The following is a 17553-nucleotide window of genomic DNA, read 5'->3' as shown; positions in this document are numbered from 1 at the left end:
CTTTTCAAAAATACATTCATGTATAAAGTTTCTTTAACTGAAAGACATGTGGGAGTTTCCAAACTAGAATTTGCATACGTTTAATATGCACATACATTGTACATTCAAGGTAACTTTCTAAGTTGAAGAGTTGTTTTGGACAGCCATATCTACAAATCTAGATCTGCAGCGACTGGACATTTGTTCCATCTGAAATGTCTTCTAAAAAAGGAGCGAAGAAAAAGCGAAACCATTGCCCAAAGCCTGATGATAATTCTGCAGAGCAAGTAGTATTTGGCTTGATGAGCGAATTGCTGTCCAGAGGGGTGGAACAGGGCGCATATCGATGGTGTTTACAGAAGAATGCAGATCCAACAAGAACTGTCTTTATCAGTTGTGTGCCTGCAGAAATGCCTGATGGGGTAATATGTGCTGTCATGGCTAGAACGTTGAATCGGGGCCTGGTACGAGTTGTTGATACAGTGAAATCGTCTGCTAGTATTTACCAGTCCCTTCTTATTGAGGCAGAAGGGAAAATTGAAAGTGCCTGTCCGACGCTTATTCGCTGTGATGATTGTGCATTGGGGTATTGGATAATGGTGGTTCCAGTGGAAGAAGGTAACGTAGAGTCGCCTCCTGCAAAGACGCTTCCTGCAAAGGCACCGCCGCCACCCGCAAAGGCGCCGCCGCCACCACCCGCAAAGGCGCCGCCACCCGCAAAGGCACTGCCACCAGTAACTGAAAAAGCAAGAGAAGAAAGCTCTCAAATAGTGGTAAATGGAACAGTGAGTCAAGAAATTCAGCTTCAGGACAGAGGAAAACAGACTCAAGATTTTGAAACGGACTCTACGGAGCCAAGGCCCATATTGAATGTTGGGAGCGAAGATACGCCTAAATCCACAATCATGAACCTGCCTGAGAATGTGTCAAAAAAAAAATATGATGCTGTTTGGGAAGGTGAGATAAGTAAAATAAATGAGTAAAAGATGGATACCATTTTCACTTGCAAAGTTCCAAGCATCTTTATCTTGACCAGTGAGCATTGTCTGGATCATCTTTGTGCAGTGTTTTATAATGAAATTTGGGGCAGTGGTGGAAAAGGAGGCAGGAGGATGAAGCCATTCAGGCACCTCCTGCATCTATGGATGAAGGGCAGAACTTGTTTTGAAGCTGTAATTGTCGCATACACATACCAGTAGGCACACAACCAGGTTCACCTGATGGTTTCAGGAAAGGTAGTAGTCCTAACCAGAAATTTCACATGTAGCCAATCATTTTGTAGTCTGTGCAACTATGTTATGCTCAGTAAATTATTGCAGCAAAATAAATAAAAACATGAGTCACAACTTTATTTAATTTTTTTTTGACATGATGTGTTCACCTCTGATTGTCACTCTCGCATACCTTTTAGATGATATTGCTTCTAAAACATCAGGAAGCTTTACCCTTTTAAACATTGCATCTGTCCAGAATATTGTATTAATTCTCCAAACTATTCATGGATTCTAGTTACCTAACTACTACATATATGTGGAAGTCCAGTTATTAATGCACTTTGTCTTTAATATTTAATTGTGGTATATACATTATTTTTAGCTTTGTTTGCTGCTTATGTGTTTTAACTTATCCATGCTGCATCTCATTTCATTTGCTGAGCATGTTTACGCCCTTATGTTTTTTACCTCTAGTGCTTCAAACGTTATACACAAGTCTGTCTTTGATTTTAAAGCTTTACAGTTGAGAAAATAGAACACATTCTATGGTAGCTGGGAAAGCACAGCTTTGTTGGCTTATTTATCTCCCAAGTACAAAATAAATTTACGGTTACAGAGACCTTGAAATTCCAATGCAGCAGCAAGACCTATCATTGTACTAGAAAACTTGGGGTTTGTGCCAGTATTGTTACACTTTAAGTTCTTGCTTAACTCTTTCTCCCTAGTAGGTAGCATATTCATTAATCAAACACTGACTCTACTTTCTCTCCAATCTGGACTTTTTTCACAGGTTTTTCTATGGAGAGACAGAAACGGAGAGAGGATATTGAAAAGGGATTGCAGTTTATTCAGTGAGTGTGTCTCATACGCTAGCATTTAGAATGTAGATATCTTACCAGCTGTCTTACAACCATACCATTTTTTTTTTAACAGATCTACCATACCATTTCATGGAAGTGACGATGATTACAAGGTAAAATAAGTTGCATTAATTAAGAATACCCTTTTCTCTTGGAAAACAAATAAGCTCTTTTTTGGAATTCAGTATTGGCTCTATGTGGATGGCACCCAAATTTATCTATCTTCTCCAGATATTTCATTGTCTTTTGTTGGCCAATGTTTTTGAATGTCTTGCCACCTAAACTCAGTGTTTTAAAAAAACAAAACATAACTATTAATATTTCCATCAAGAGGCTACCTACCTGACATTTGATCTATTTCTGTTGCCAACTACGCAACACCGCCCGCATCCGTCCCTTTCTCTCTCAGGAGGCCACCAAAACCATCATACACGCACTCATCATCTCCCGCCTGGATTACTGCAACCTCCTCCTCACCGGCCTCCCCCACTCTCGTCTCTCCCCCCTCCGCTCTATACTCAACGCGGCCGCAAGACTCCTCTACCTCTCAGCCCGCTCCTCCTCTGCCTCCCCTCTCTGCCTTGCCCTTCACTGGCTCCCCTTCCCCTACAGAATTCTTTTCAAACTCCTCACCACCACTTACAAGGCTCTCTCCCACTCTACTGCCCCTTATATCTCTAACCTCCTCTCCATTCACACTACCGCCCGCTCCCTGCGCTCGGCCAATGACCGTCGCCTCTCCTCCACTCTGATCACCTCTTCCCATTCCAGAATCCAGGACTTTTCCCGCGCAGCCTCCCTTCACTGGAATGACCTCCCTCGCTCCAGCCGCCTCTCTCCCACTCTGTGCTCCTTCAAACGTGCACTCAAAACTAACCTCTTTCTCAAAGCCTACCAACCATCCACTTAACCCCCATCTCCTCCGCTCTTTTTCCCCTCTCTCCCATTGCCTCAACTGGCTCCTCTTGTGCCTGGTCTGTCAACCCTCCCTTAGGATGTAAGCTCGAATGAGCAGGGCCCTCTTCCCTGCTGTCTTCTTAGCCGTTCTTCTGCTCCGTGTCTATTGCATCTGCCTGCCTGGAGTTTCTGAAGTATTGATACTTTTTGTTTATTGTTCTGTACTGTTATACCCTGTATAGTCTACTGTTTGTACTATGTGCGGCACTGCGGAAACCTTGTGGCGCCTAACAAATAAATGATGATGATAATAATAATAACAACACAACAACAAAATCTATTCCTCAAGATTGTTACTTAGGGGTTATCCTTGACTCAGTACTGTTTTGTTATTCATTGTATCCAATTCCTGTTACATGCATCTAAGAAACATCTCCAAAATATGCTCATATCTCCCGCAAGACACAACAAAAACTTTAATTCATGCACACTTAATCTCCCACATTGACAATTCCCTACCTACTTGTATTCCCCTAATCAGACTTTCACCCCTGCAATCCATTATTTAATGCAGCATCTAGAGTAATTTGCATAACAAATTATTCTTCTACTGCTTCTATGCTCTGTCAGTCCCTTGCATTCCATCCAATGTAAATACATTTACTAACATGCAAATTCATTAATAAAACTGCACCAACATACATCTTCCCTTATCTCAAAATATGTCCTTTTTTTGAACTATCCACTCTGCACAAGTTCTTTGCTGCTTATCCACACAATTACTTGCTCCCATTCACATGTTACTGGATTTTTTTTTTTTTTTTGACTGCACCCACTCTGTGGAATTTCTTCACTTGTACAACAAGATGATCCCCTAGCCACCAAAACTTCTAGCGGTCTGTAAAACACACCTCTTTAGCCATGCTTGTCAAATTGGTAAACCACCTATAACCAGCTCTCTGTACAGTTAATTTCAAATTTCCATTTATTTTCTGTCTATACTCAAACCGCTCACTCACCCCAGACGAACATTGCTGTGTGACTGATTTATATAGCCCCCAAATAAACCCTTTTTTTCCCATTGCAATCTTTCTGGACCAATGTGCAGTATGTAGAACTAAACCCCATGTATAAAACTTCCGATTGCTTATAGGTTGCAAGCTAGCTCCCTATTAGTTGAAACCCAGCCTTGTTTTATTACCGTATTTGTTACCAATTGTAAAGTGTTTCAGAGCATGCTGATAAATAATATAAAATTAAATCTTACAAATAATGATTATAGACATCATTTTTAGAAAGTTTATTTTTGGATTCAAATGAGATAAAATGATATTATACTTAATCGTCAATGACCAGTCATTTTAAAATTCTAACAAGTAGCAATGTATACTTATCATTAAACAGAATGAGACGAGTTTTTCTAACCAACATTCTGGATATCACTTCCTACTAAAATAATAAGGATTGCTTAATTGTTGGTGTTGCCTAAAGCAATTTACTCTAGTACAGTATATATGAGTTTCAGGCAGGTTTCATAAAAATCATAAACTCATTTATTCTTATCACCCATTGATGATTTTCAAAATGCCTTACAAATTGGCTTTTCCCTTAGGCAGCAAAACCATGATTTGCTTAATGGAAGAAAATGGATGGTACCAGAAGGGCAGCTATGTACCTTTTGTTTTGATTTTTAATCATAGGTGATGGTGTTAATCACAAATAGTTGCTGTACAAATATGCAATTATCTTCCCCATACATTAATTTAAAGGGTTTATACATATTTAGTTTTGGTGTAACTCCAGCTATGTGCAGCAGCTATAGAAATGGAACATAGAATTTCAAGGTGCTGTCTGCTTTTGCAGAAGTGTCAGTACTGACACACGGTTACTATTTAGGTCAATGCTCTATGATTGCATCTGTCAGAGTACACTGAGGAGAACCAGAGCACTGACATTATTGTATTCATTCCCTAAACTATGTTAACACTTGCATCCTTTGATGTAGTCTTACTGAAGTAACATTAAGAAGGCCTGTTGCTCCCGGGTTTTATTTCTATTTTTTTTTAGTTGGTTTTTTTTTTTCCCATTATTTTATATTCAGCATTTCCTCCAAGAGCTGGTTAAAAACCTGTTTATAGAAGGCAATGATCTGTACCTTGAAGGCGATGTGAAACTGGCACTGGGACAATACACAGAAGGACTTACAGTGGCTGAGTATGCAGCATCTGAAGAACTTGTCCTTTCCCAAGAGCTGGTGTGCAGGCTGTTTGTGAACCGATCCTGCTGCTATTATTTCATGGTGAGTGTATGTGCCGGAAAGCAATGTGCTGAAAATGATATTCAGCTGGACTACTCTACTTCTGCACTGTAGCTTACAATTGTAAATATAACATTGCTTAATAGAGGACACAAGTGTATTCACATAGAATTTTTTCGTAGGGTTGCTACAACTTCACAATTGTTACTGAGTTGTGTACATGCAAATATTTGCGTTGTGCAATCCTTGGGACTACCTCAGTTGCAAATGAGGCATAAAAGGGAATGAGTACCCTGCAAATGTATTGATCTTTATTATTACCTGTTTTATTGTTAGTAACTGTTGAATGTGTTTATCTTGTTGGGTGTTTTTTTTTAATTCTTTTTATATAAAGGTTTTACATGGTATAAGATTTGGGTGATTGCCAACACAAGTAGTTAGAAGTTAGAACAATAATGGAGAATCAGAACTATACTATAAACATCTGGTTACAATGTTTGCATAAAATTGTAACAATTTGAAAGTAGTCTACATTACATACCCGGTACATAATAATCTGAGTGGTTCCTGTGTGCTTTACTTTTTCAATTGTGTTTATAGTATGTTATCAAAAAGCAAGATGTGGGGAAAGCAAACGGTATGATGAAGTGTTGTGGAGGGCCAGGGGATATTAACATCCACTACGAGGGGGTACTTATTTGGTTTATGCTGTGCCTGGAATGGGGCGCTGTGAAAAGTATAAGGTCCCAGATTTTGTGGAATTATTTTTAGCCTATTATTCTGTATGCTTGTGATATGATGTATGCTTATTTGATATGAACCATTAACCGGTGTGACCGAATGGGCTTACTTGGCCACCCGGTCTGCAGGGGAGAAGGAGGAACGGAGGGATGTTCTTCCTGCACAGTTTATCTGGTTTCCTTCTCACCATCAGTAACCCACTGTTACTGACCACTCCTGCTGGTGTCACCTTGCCACCAGACACTCGCTGACTACGAATGTCAACTGCACAATAATTTTGGGAGTATGTGGGTGCCACTACTGTGCTCCTTTGAGGCACCCACAACCACTTGCTTTTGGGGTAGCAGGGTATAGCTGCTGCAATACATCTTTGCTGTTGACTGACTGGTACCTCCTAACCGCTTACTATGGATCAGGACTGCTGGGTAGCGGGCAGAGTGTTAACACAGATGCTCAGTTCAACACAGGGTAGCTGGGGAATGAATTAGAGTGTAAGCTCTTATCTGTTGGTCATAGAATAGAGCAGGTAATAGTCGCAGGCAGAATTTTCAAGCAGTGATGTTTTATTGCTAAAGAGTACTGACAAGGACTTTTAAACACCAGTTTGAGGTACTGGTGATCATCCAGAAGTTACAGATTGAATAATACATTACATGGTAAATCAGAGCTCTTTATATACAGATTCTGATAGTCATGTTGATCCTTGCTGGCACCGAAATATCTGAAATTTTAAATTGAATATTTACTATCAGGATATAATATTCTCTAATCTTGCATTTAATGGAATTTATCTTACAAAATTCACATCAATCTGTGATTTCCTAAAACTTGCTGTCTACATTGTTCAGAGGTTTCCTGTCTCTTTAACAAAACATAATAACAGGTAAAGACCCCTGCTGTGCTTCAAGCTGAACAAGTGTTGGTCACACACAGAAGGAAAAATGAGTTATTCGTCTAATTAGATTTCTCTCTAGAAAAGTTGCAAAACCAAATCATGACATACTGGTTCAGAAATCAATACATTTCCATACAATATACATACCAATTCAAAAATCGGTACATTTGCAATGATATAAATTGGCGCACTGTGCTATTAATTTAAATACATTTATACAGTAAGTTATTTATAAGTCATCCAGCCACACTCAGTTAATTACTTCTTGCATTGAAAGGGGGCTACTCTTTTTTCCCAGTTGCGAAAGTTGAATCTGAAGTTCGGCTGCACAGCATTTGTGCACAATAAGTTTATCAGTTTTGCTTGTCATTATGGGGCTATTGGCGCACATAGGAATGGGTAAAGTGAGATTGAGGTTTAGCCATGTAACATTAGCGATTAGTTTTGTGATGTCATTCCAGAAGGATGATATAAGTGGACAGGGCCACCATATATGTAGGAAGCTGCTACACACTGACCACACTGCCTCTAGCACTGATTTGAAGATAAATGAGGATGAACGGCTCTGGGACCATGTATCGCCTTTATCTGTTATGAATTTTCTCTTCTTGCAATGCTAATGATGATGATGATGATGTTTATGCTTATTTATATAATGGCAGATGTATTGGTTTTGTTCAGTCGTGTGGCACTTTGTATAGGAAATGCATTCTTTATGTCTGATGCAATAAGCATTTGTTTGAGGAGTCTTGTGTAGCTTAGAGTGGACATCCTCATTAAGGCTAATTAAGTCTATTCAATGTGAGTGACCAACACTTGAATGTACAACAGGAATCTGTTACCTGTTTCCTGCCTGGATAAAGGGAAAGGAACCTGTCTGAACATTGTAAACAGTACATGATGTAGGGTATCTCGGATAAGTGTACATTTTGCTAAGTATAAATTGTATTTAAATCCATGTTTTAGGAAACATATTGCATCCTGATACTAAAAATAACTTGGACTTCTTGGGGCCAGCAAAGAGTTCAAGGGGCTAGCTTACCCCCTGCTAGGCTGTGTCCAAACTGTATAAAACAGCACTGGTTTATACTGAAATGTATCATTATTGTTCCACCTGACTTTCTGATCACTGGTACCTTCAACCAGTGTGAATTGTCCTTATCAGAACATTTCAGCGAATTAACATCACTTGCTTCAAGACCTGCTTGACAACTTTATTCCCTGCTGTAACTTCCTGTGATCTACAGATTAGACCCAAATCGAATCCGTTTTTGGCTGTTCTGAGGTTTGGACCCAGTTTTCTAGTACCACCGCTGTGCCTGCTACCCAGCAGCTCTGGCCAGGGGGGATCCATCCACAGCAACCCTAATCTATTGGAAGAGGTCAGGGGTACCAGCCCAGGTGCATCAGCAAGGGGGTACACTAGCAGCAACAGTTACCTAGAAGGAACGTGATTCTGGATGCTGTAAAGGAGTCCAGTGGTGGCAGCAGCTTAAGCCCCTCCTACTGCGGTTAGCGAGCACATTTGGGATATAGAAAGGGAACGGTGAAAAAGTAAGCCCAGCCGATTTACAGCAACAACAGACAGGGTGGCATAAGTGGTCCATCCTGTCACAGACATGTTGGAAAACAGTTTCCAATCAGCTGCAAAGTTGTGATTTTATTCTGGGGGAATAGTGGGTGGTACCAAATGAGAGAAAGTGGAGAGGGATGAGTTGACAGGTGGATATTCTTGTACTAATTTTAGTGCAATGGTGGAGATTGAAAGGACTAATTGTATTCTAAATTGGCTTATAAATGTGGCATTGTAATATCTCTGAAAGAGAGGGAGCCCCAATCCCTTTGCAACAGGTGCCCTGACCAAGATTGCTTTCTGTACTCGTTTTTTTTTGGTTTTTGATTGTTCCATATGAATTTGTCGTATCTTGTTTGAAAACTACTAATGATCTGACCTGGCACCTAACAGGCAGTGTCTGAAAGAGATATTAAATTCTGGGAAGGATTAATAATAATAATAATTAATAATAATAATCATATTTATTATTATATTTTTTATTTTTTTTCGGATTTAATTGTTTTTTTTTGTTGTTTTTTTTAAAAGATATTTTATTGAGTTTTACAATACAGACAATGAGAGAAACAAGCAATACAGGTGAAATAAAACTGTAAAGAAATTTCCACGTAATAGAAGCAGCGGCTTGTTATCGATATGTGAATACTAAAGTAGATTTAAAGAGAGTATTGGGGAGAGAAAAGAGTGGGAGTAAGAGGGACAGGGGAAATCACTAGCCAAAGCGAAGAAGAGAAAAATGTGGAGAAGATGGTGAACCATGACAAGGTTTAAGTTTTGGAAGCTCAAAGGCCTTAAACTAAAAGAGGAGGGGAGGCTACGTGATGCTCGGTCCAAGACCAGACCTTATCGAATTGGACAGGAGTGTGGCGGAGAATGCAAGTCATATACTCCATATGGTAAACTTGCCAAACGCGGTTGATAACCGATGGCAGAGAGGGAGGACACAGATTTTTTCCAAAATAGAGCAATTTGGCATCTAGCAGCACTAAATAGATGTGTGATAAGTTTCTGAGTTGATTTTGAAATATTGGGAATAGGACGCGCGAGTAAGGAATACGACAGAGATGGGGGAAGAGAAATCTGAGTGACATCTGAAATCAGCCGATGGACCGACTTCCAGAAAGGAAGTAGTTTTGGACAGTGACAGTACAAATATGAGACAGGGTACCCTCCCGACCGCATTGGCGCCAGCATAGCGATAAGGAGCTTGGATATATCATATGAAGGGGATGAGGCACCAAGTACCAGCGGTAAAAATTCTTGCGACTGTTCTCCTTATTTTGACGCAAATAGAGGACTTTGAGAGATTCAGACGAATCTTAGTCCATTCCCCGGGGGATAGCGACTCCCCCATGTCCTCCTCCCATTTGAGCTCGTGAGAATCCTTAGGGGGGCAATTATATTTTTCCATAAGGCGGTAGAATGTAGAGATCAGGCCCTGAGAAGAGGAGCGAAGATTGCAGAACGAGACAAGGGGAGAAGTTAGGTGTATATCAGCGACTGAACGTCGAATAGAGTTATACAGATGTCGAAGTTGTAGATATTGAAAGAAGCAGGACAAGGGGATACGAAAGCGCGTTTGGATATCAGAAAAAGAGGGAAAGATTAGCAGCGGTATGATATCGGAGAGGAAGGTGATGCCACATCGCATCCAGTGGGAAAATTGGATCGGGCAAAGTCCGGGAGGAAAGGCAGGATTATTCCACAGAGGAGTCATGCGCCATGAGTTGGGGGCTAAATTATATGAGGAGACTGTATGAGTCCAGGAAACAAGTGAAAATGCTAGTGGAGGGGGGAGATGTGAGGAAGGAGGCCGGTGTTGGGGTTTAAGCCATAGAAGCAGGGAGGGCGAGGTAGTGTCTGTGAGGGCGGCTTCAATATTGACCCAAATTATTATTATTATTATTGCATTTATTCTACCAATCCAGAATTTGAATTCTTTTAATTAATATACCAGGTTGTGACCAATTCTGTTGAGTTGGGCAATAGCTTTGTAAAATTGGTCATATAATCTGGAGGTAACTGACAGGTATTTTATGGAGTTCATTTTCCATTGAAAATCGAAGTTTAATTTTAACAGTTTTGTTTTTGATTGTAGCATAAAGCCTTGGTTGCTTGTAGAAAGTTGTCTTTAAAGCTGTAACATTATAGTGTTTGTTTTATGAATGACCATGTGACCCTGTTGAAGGCCTTTTCTGTGTACAGAGCCAGAGTAGGAATTTTATTTAGTTGTATGATATTGATCGTTCTTGTGTTGTATATTACTTGTCTGGACAGGACAAAACTCAACTTTCTAAGGTGTATGAGGCTAGGTAAAAGTTGAGTCTTTTGACCAGGAATTTTGCAAATATTGGGCAGTAATTGGTACAGTTAAAATGATCTTTGCCAGGTTTGAGAATTTTTGTAATTTTGGCTTTGTTGGTTTCCCAGATGAAAGTAGCTACCTTCTAGGATGTTGTTTAAGGTCTTCTTTAAGTAGGAAATTAGGTAAAGTGTTTTTTAATATGACATGGGGAATCTGTCGTGAGAGGGTTTTTGTGATTTTATAGTGTCTTTGATCATCAAAAATGTCTGTCAGATGTTGTGGTGTAACTTATTGTTATGTTGCTGGAGGATAGGTAGTTGTGAATTTAACTTGATGTCTTATTGCTAATTGAGTTGGACCATATATATTGTGTAGCGATTTCTAAAAAATGTTTTGAATAACTCCTTTATTCTACTGGGTTTGTATTGAGCAGTGTAATTTGCATCCTTAATGGATTGGATGGTGTAAGACCATCTGAGTATCTATTTCTCCCACATCCATTGGTGGAAACCTGGAACATTGGGGTATAGTGTAGGGGATCCAGGTAGGCTCTTTAAAAACTCTAACATTTGACCCTAGTTCCTCCCCCTTCTATACTCCTCTCCTGTTAGGCCTCAGTTTTCTTTAGTGCGGGTCATTGCATATCAAATCAACACAATTTTATTTTCTCCTACCCTACATTCTCAAATTTCAATTAAATTTGATATAATTAATGCTGCCATGGGTGTAAAGAAAACCCCCAAATCTTAGGCTAATATTTACACTGGTTTTGAAGTTGCCTTTAAAGCTGCAATTTAACGAGAATCTTGCTTTTAACGGGTTTTTTTTTTTAAATTGCACTTGTAGCATACCCGATTGAGCTAGAGAGCTGGGCAAGATCTCATTTTAAATCTCTCTTTATGGGCATTATGTTTCAATAAAATTTAAAAATGTAAACTTTCAATATCAAAATTTTGATTTCCTCAAAAAGCCATATTTTAAAATTTTTGAAAGCATCTCAAAAATTATTCATACTGTTAATAACTTCCCAAAGTTTTATCTTGGGATCAAAATGGGATCATCTGCTACAAGAGCGCTTTCAGTTTTTAGTGATTCATGAAAATTATATTTAATGAAGCACTACACATCTGAGAAATTCAACAAAACAATATTTTTACCCATTCACTTCATTAGAGGAATGCACGTTCCTCTTCAGGTGTTTGGGGATGAAATTTTACGGACAGCGCCGGCTCCCACTTCTGCACAGGCATGTAAACTTAAATGGAAAGTTACTCTACGTGGAAAGACACTTCAATTGTGTTAAACAGATCTGCCTTTTACAGGTTAGGTTTGGGTGGGCTTTAATTAGTCAAGAACCCACCCAAACCTTATCTGACCCTGGACCATTTGTGTCACATTTGAAAAAGCAGAGTGTTTAATTACAATGGAGTAATATACAGTAGAGTATTGGACTGGGAGAATGTGTGCTAGGAGCAGGCAGGAACAGCAATTTTGAGAAGGGGTGCTGGGAGGGAGAGACCCTGTAGACTGGGAGCAACACTGTACTCACAAGAAGAAGCCTCAGTCACCCGGCCAGGCAAAGAAGAGAAGGCATAGCCCATGAGGCTGCTGCTGATCTCCACTGGTCAGAGGAGCATGTGATGGACTCCTCCAATCAAAGCTCAGCATATGCGCCTCACACCTCCGCTGAGTCTCATGGGAATTATTTCCCAGACTCCCCTGCAGCCCAATCCGAGCCTGCTGTGGTGTCTAGATTGGTTTAGAGAAGTAAAGAAGAATAAAGATAGAGGAAAGTGACAGATACCTTTATTGTTTCAACCCATTTAAAAAGGCTAATCATACTTCTAATAAGAAGGGATTGAGAATTGTTTCGGAATGGATGTGTAAATTATTTTCTGAAATGCCAGAAGATGGAAAAGTTTGAGCCAGCTGCAGAAAACAAATTGGGCCACTTCGAAAAGAGCAAGAGGGTCATTGTTCAGTTCCTCAAGATAATGTAGTATCGGCTCCCACTTTCTGACATCAGAGTGTAAGTAACTGCTGTCTATGACAAGAAATGGTGGCTCGCATTTATTCTGGAGAAAGAGGAAGTGAAAGTGACATTTCTCCATCCAGCTGGTCCATCAACTCCTTTATCATACCCGAGGAAGCCGGATGTTTTATAGATCACTATGGTAGATGTTCTGTGTAAGGTTAAACCATTAACTCCAACAGGTCAAATCTACACCCTTTCTAAAAATGGAAATACTAAAAGCAAATGAAGCATTCAGCCAGTTCCAACCCATCAATTAGCACCATCCATCCAGAGCAGCAGCACCAAATGGTAATGATAAATATTAAGCTTTCATATAATATGTGAAAGACACAAAATGATCACAAATATTTTAAATATTTCAGTATAAACATACCGTGTCATTGTACACAATATACATCAAAGGGATTGTTAAAGGAGATAAATTAAAAATAATGAACAGGCCTAGATAGTTCCCATTTTTATTATTTTACCAAACAGGGATTTTTTAACAGTATGAACAGTTTTTGAGATGTCTTCCAAAAATGTAAAAATATGACTTTTTTTTTTTTTTTAGCTCAAAAGGTTTTTATTGAATTTTTTAGAAAAGCATATTACAAACATAGCAGTGGTTGCAGAGTACATACAGCAGATCAGTTATATTGAACAATTCACACTGCTTAGATAAACAATCAAACAAGTAAATAAAAATAAGAAAAAACATTGGTACAGACAACAACACATCTTATGACCCAGTATACATAAGCCGAAGACGGCAAAGAGAACAAACAAGAAAAACAGATGGATAAAGGGGGGAAGGGGGGGACAAGACAAGACAAGAGACTATCCGGTTATAGAAAGTGTACCAGTGGGTCTAGCCCAAGTACCCAACTTAACTCAAAAACCATTCCACAGTACTCACGGATCAAAGATTGAGCTGTGATTCGTAAAGTACTCATACCATATAAACCACTTAACAAGCGGGGAGGAAGCCCCTGTAGACAGATTAAAACCTATGGTTTCCATTTTGTAGCTATGTTGGATCTTGTTAATAATTTTAGGGAGTGCTGGAATTAGAGGTGATTTCCAGTTCTGGGCTATTGCAGCTCTGGCTGCAATGAGAATATGTCCAGTGACATAATGATTGTGTCACTGGAGATGTTTAGAATACAGATGAAGTAATGCCATATCTGGGGAAAAAATATGACTTTTTGAGAATCAAAATTTTGATTTTGAAAATTTAACATTTTAATTTTTATTTAAACATAATACTGTGTGAGCTACAAATGAAATGTAACAAAAAAATAGCTTTTAACGTTTTTATTTAAAGAGCAACTTTAAAGGCGTATAACTTCAAAACCAGTGCACAGCCTAAGATTTGGGAATTTTCTTTACACCCATGGCAGCATTTATTATACCAAATTTCACTACAATCTGAAATGGTCAGTTTGAAACCCTGTGTTGATTTGATGTGGAATGATTCTGCCCCAGCATTTGGTTCCAGCGGTTTTACTTTTACTTTTCTTAGTTCTTTCTTTTCTTTTCATTTAATTGGAGGCTTTTGCCTCGTGTGTTTGACAGCCGCTCTGGCAGTTCCGTGGAGCCACGTCTGCTGCTGTCAGGACTGCAGCGCACAGCACTATTGGCTGGACATCTCTCTATAGAAGAGGTAACCATTTTGCTCCTTGGTCAGAGAAGGGTTACTCTTATTTACTCTATGTTCTGGATAGGTGGGATGTCCTCCTGGATGGCTTCCTATTCAGTGCTGGGCCCTGGGGGGTGCTTTTTTTGCTTCCCTGCACTTCCACCCTAGTGGTCTCTCACTCCTTGTGTGTGGACACTAGAACAGCAGCCACTTTGAAGCTCCAGCACTCCCCTTCTCTGTGTTTCCATCTCTAAAGTGCCAGATCTGTGCGGCAGTTTTTCTGAGGTGGTTAGTCCCTCTGATTGTTCGATCTCTGGGGCTGTGTTGCAGACTCTCCTTTCACTGTTTGTGTGCTCCTGCCTTCTTTTCTTGTGTGTTGTTTCTACTGTGTGCTTATCATGTCAAAGTGAGATCCTTGAGGGCTAAGGCTGGGGTGGCTTCTGTGTCAAAGAATACCTGTGTCGGATGTACCGCTAAATTGCCTACTGGACAGCCGGATGAGGATGCTTTGTGTGCAGCCTGCCAGTCTGTGGATCGAGTGCTGTGTGCGCCTGTGATTCCTGGTTCAATAAAGCATGCATGGATGGGCTAGTGCACTAGCTGACTCTGTGGTTGCGATTGCCTGGCTGGTCTGTTCCCAACCAATAGGCTTCATAGGTTTCCCCTGCTTCTGCGAGGAGTCTAGCAGATTCCATTCCTGTTTCGCTAGGCCAGGGTCCTGCAGGGCCTGTGGGTGCGATCTCAGAGAAACCAGCCTGGGTAAGTGGTCTAGCGGCTTCAGAACAAGGTTTGGTTTTCGTTTTCACTCCTCTTTAGAGGGTATGTTGGAATTCACTACACCATCTTCGTCGCATAAACGCGGGTAAGTGGTGGCGCTCAACTGGGAAATAAGTCAGATTCTGACTGTTGTTCCCAGGAGGAAGCAAAGTGCTTGTTGGGTCAGACATAGAGGACTCTTCTTTTGGGGAGGAAGTTCTCTCTGACCATCGGGGTGGAGGAATTGATATGGGCTGTGCATGATGTGTTAGACATTCCGCAGGCGGCAGCACCTGTGGAGCCTTCTATGTTTGCACGGTAGTTGAAAAGTTTGGAGGATTTGATGGGGGAGGCCTGGTAATCGCCAGATCGGAAGTTCCAGGTGTCTCGTCGGTTGAAGTTCTGTCTCCCTTTTCCCCCTGAAGTTCTTGCTAAATGGGAAGCGCCTCCAATGGTGGATGCTCCCGTTGTGCAGATAGCGAAGGTTACTACAGTCCCTATTCACAACACGGGCAAACTTAAGGACGGTGCGGACTGAAAGGTTGAGGGTGTCCAATTTCGTAGCAGCTGGTCCGAACGAACAGCTTTCAGAGGGTTTGTTGGCCGCAAACAGAGTTCTGAATTGCTGCCTTTGATGGAACAGCTTCAGGGGGTCAACGGATTATTTGGGGGAGATGGCCGTGGATGCGGGATTGATAGGGGTGTGAATCTCTGTCTCTGCCTGTCGCACCAATTTCTACCGGGGTAGTAATTCTGGTTCCAGAAACGGAGAAATTTTATTCCAACTTATTTCTAGTTCCAAAGCCAGATGGTTCATTCAGGCCGGTCCTGAAACTCAAATCTTTGAACACCCAGCTGCAGGTGCCCAGATTCAAGATGGAGTTCTCGAGGTTGATAATTAAAAGCATGGAACAGGAGTTTATAGTTTGGACATCAAAGATACCTATTTGCATGTTTCCATCTGAGAGGGCCATCAGTCTGTTCTTTGGTATGCTGTTCAGTCAGACCATGACCAGTTCCGGGTTGTTTCTTTTGGTCTGGCCACAGCTCCACTGATCTTCACCAAGATTATGGTGGTCCAAGGGGTTACAATCATCCATTACCTGGTCTTCTTATCAAGGTGGAGATACTTTTGGTACTTCTGTCCCATGTCCAGGTGACGATGCAAACCCTGGAGTCCCACTATTGGATCTTCAGTTTCAAGAAGCCCAAATTGATTCCATCCCAAAAGATAATATTTTTGGGGTCTTCTCTTCGACACCCACAAACACGGGTGGAATTTGATTAGAAACTTGGATTCCTCCTATGTGTTGCAACCTAGAGCATGTTTTTGCACTCAGGTTAGTGAGGAACGTTTGCCGCAGGCAGAGCGTTGAAGATTGTCAGATTATATGATGGCGGTAGCATACCTCATTCGTCAGTGTGACGACATGACTCTTTTTAGCCATGCAAGAGACACGTATGATGTAAGATGTTTCAATGGGCTGAACATCACGTTCGGGTCATCATGGTGGTTTTCCACCCAGTGGTGAAAAATTGGGAGGTTGATTTTCTGAGCAGGTTGGCTCTTCACTCTGGGAAATGGTCTTTCCATCTAAAGGTATTTTGCGAGTTGGTTGGGTCACCGAGCCTTTGACATGGTGTCTTGGTTGAACTACAAGGTGGAGCTCTTCTGCTCCAGAGCAAGAGGTCCGGTCCTCGGGCGGTCTTGCTAGACACTATGTCCGTATTCCCCATGCAGTCCTGTCATTCTGGTGGTGCCTGATTGGCCTTGTAGGGCCTGGTACATCGAATTTCTCTCACTGGCGATGGCTGTTGAAATCATAATCCTTCGAGCTAAGGGCTAGTGTGAGTGCGTGGTGCAAACCATGCTTTTGCCTGGTGTGAAAGGAAGGGGTGCCTTACCTCTTCTTCTTTTTTTTTTTCAATTATCCAGTTTGCTTATACAGGATCGGCTGGATGCTGATTTCCACCTTAGTTTGATTATGGTTCAGGTGTCGCTCTTTTGGTCTACTGTTAAAGAAGACTCTCATTGCCTGATTTGCAGACGTTCTTGCAGCAAGTGCATCATGTGCAACCTCAGTATGTTCCTCCAGTGCACCCTGGGATTTAAACTTGGTGTTGAATGCTTTACAGCATCCCCTTTGGAAAACTTGGACACAGTGGACTTGAAATTCCTTATGTGGAAAACTGTCTTTCTTTTGGCCATTTCTACTATGTATTTATGGGCATAGGACTCAAGAAGGCTTTGGGATCTCCCCAATGATCACGGTGTCCCCTGGTGGATGAGGGAAAAAATAGGACTTTTATACTTGCATAAAGTCCATTTCTCTTATTCCATTGAGGGACACACTGTACCCACCCCTGATGCTGTGGTTTCTCCTTTTGTGTGACAGGTTGTGTTTTATGTTCAATAGGAT

The 17553-nt window shown here is 40.9% G+C and overlaps 1 protein-coding gene across 3 annotated transcripts in view; it reads left to right on the top strand.

The window, feature by feature from the left end:
* The window catches only part of ZC3H7B (zinc finger CCCH-type containing 7B), a 96686-nt gene that overhangs the window by 1018 nt on the left and 78115 nt on the right, over positions 1-17553 (top strand). The window contains exons 1-4 of one of the 3 annotated variants that reach the window (XM_075182995.1): positions 21-936; positions 1984-2044; positions 2127-2166; positions 5052-5249. In XM_075182995.1, coding sequence (XP_075039096.1) covers positions 195-936; positions 1984-2044; positions 2127-2166; positions 5052-5249 — 1041 coding nt within the window. In that variant the 5' untranslated portion in view covers positions 21-194. Of the gene's footprint in view, positions 1-20; positions 937-1983; positions 2045-2126; positions 2167-5051; positions 5250-17553 lie in introns of those variants that run through there. The other 2 variants (XM_075182996.1, XM_075182997.1) reach the window with 2 other exon arrangements.

The sequence above is a fragment of the Mixophyes fleayi genome, chromosome 8, assembly GCF_038048845.1.
Source record: "Mixophyes fleayi isolate aMixFle1 chromosome 8, aMixFle1.hap1, whole genome shotgun sequence".
NCBI lineage: Eukaryota > Metazoa > Chordata > Amphibia > Anura > Limnodynastidae > Mixophyes > Mixophyes fleayi.
Note: the sequence above shows the minus strand (reverse complement) of the source record. Positions and strands in the feature narration are given on the sequence as shown.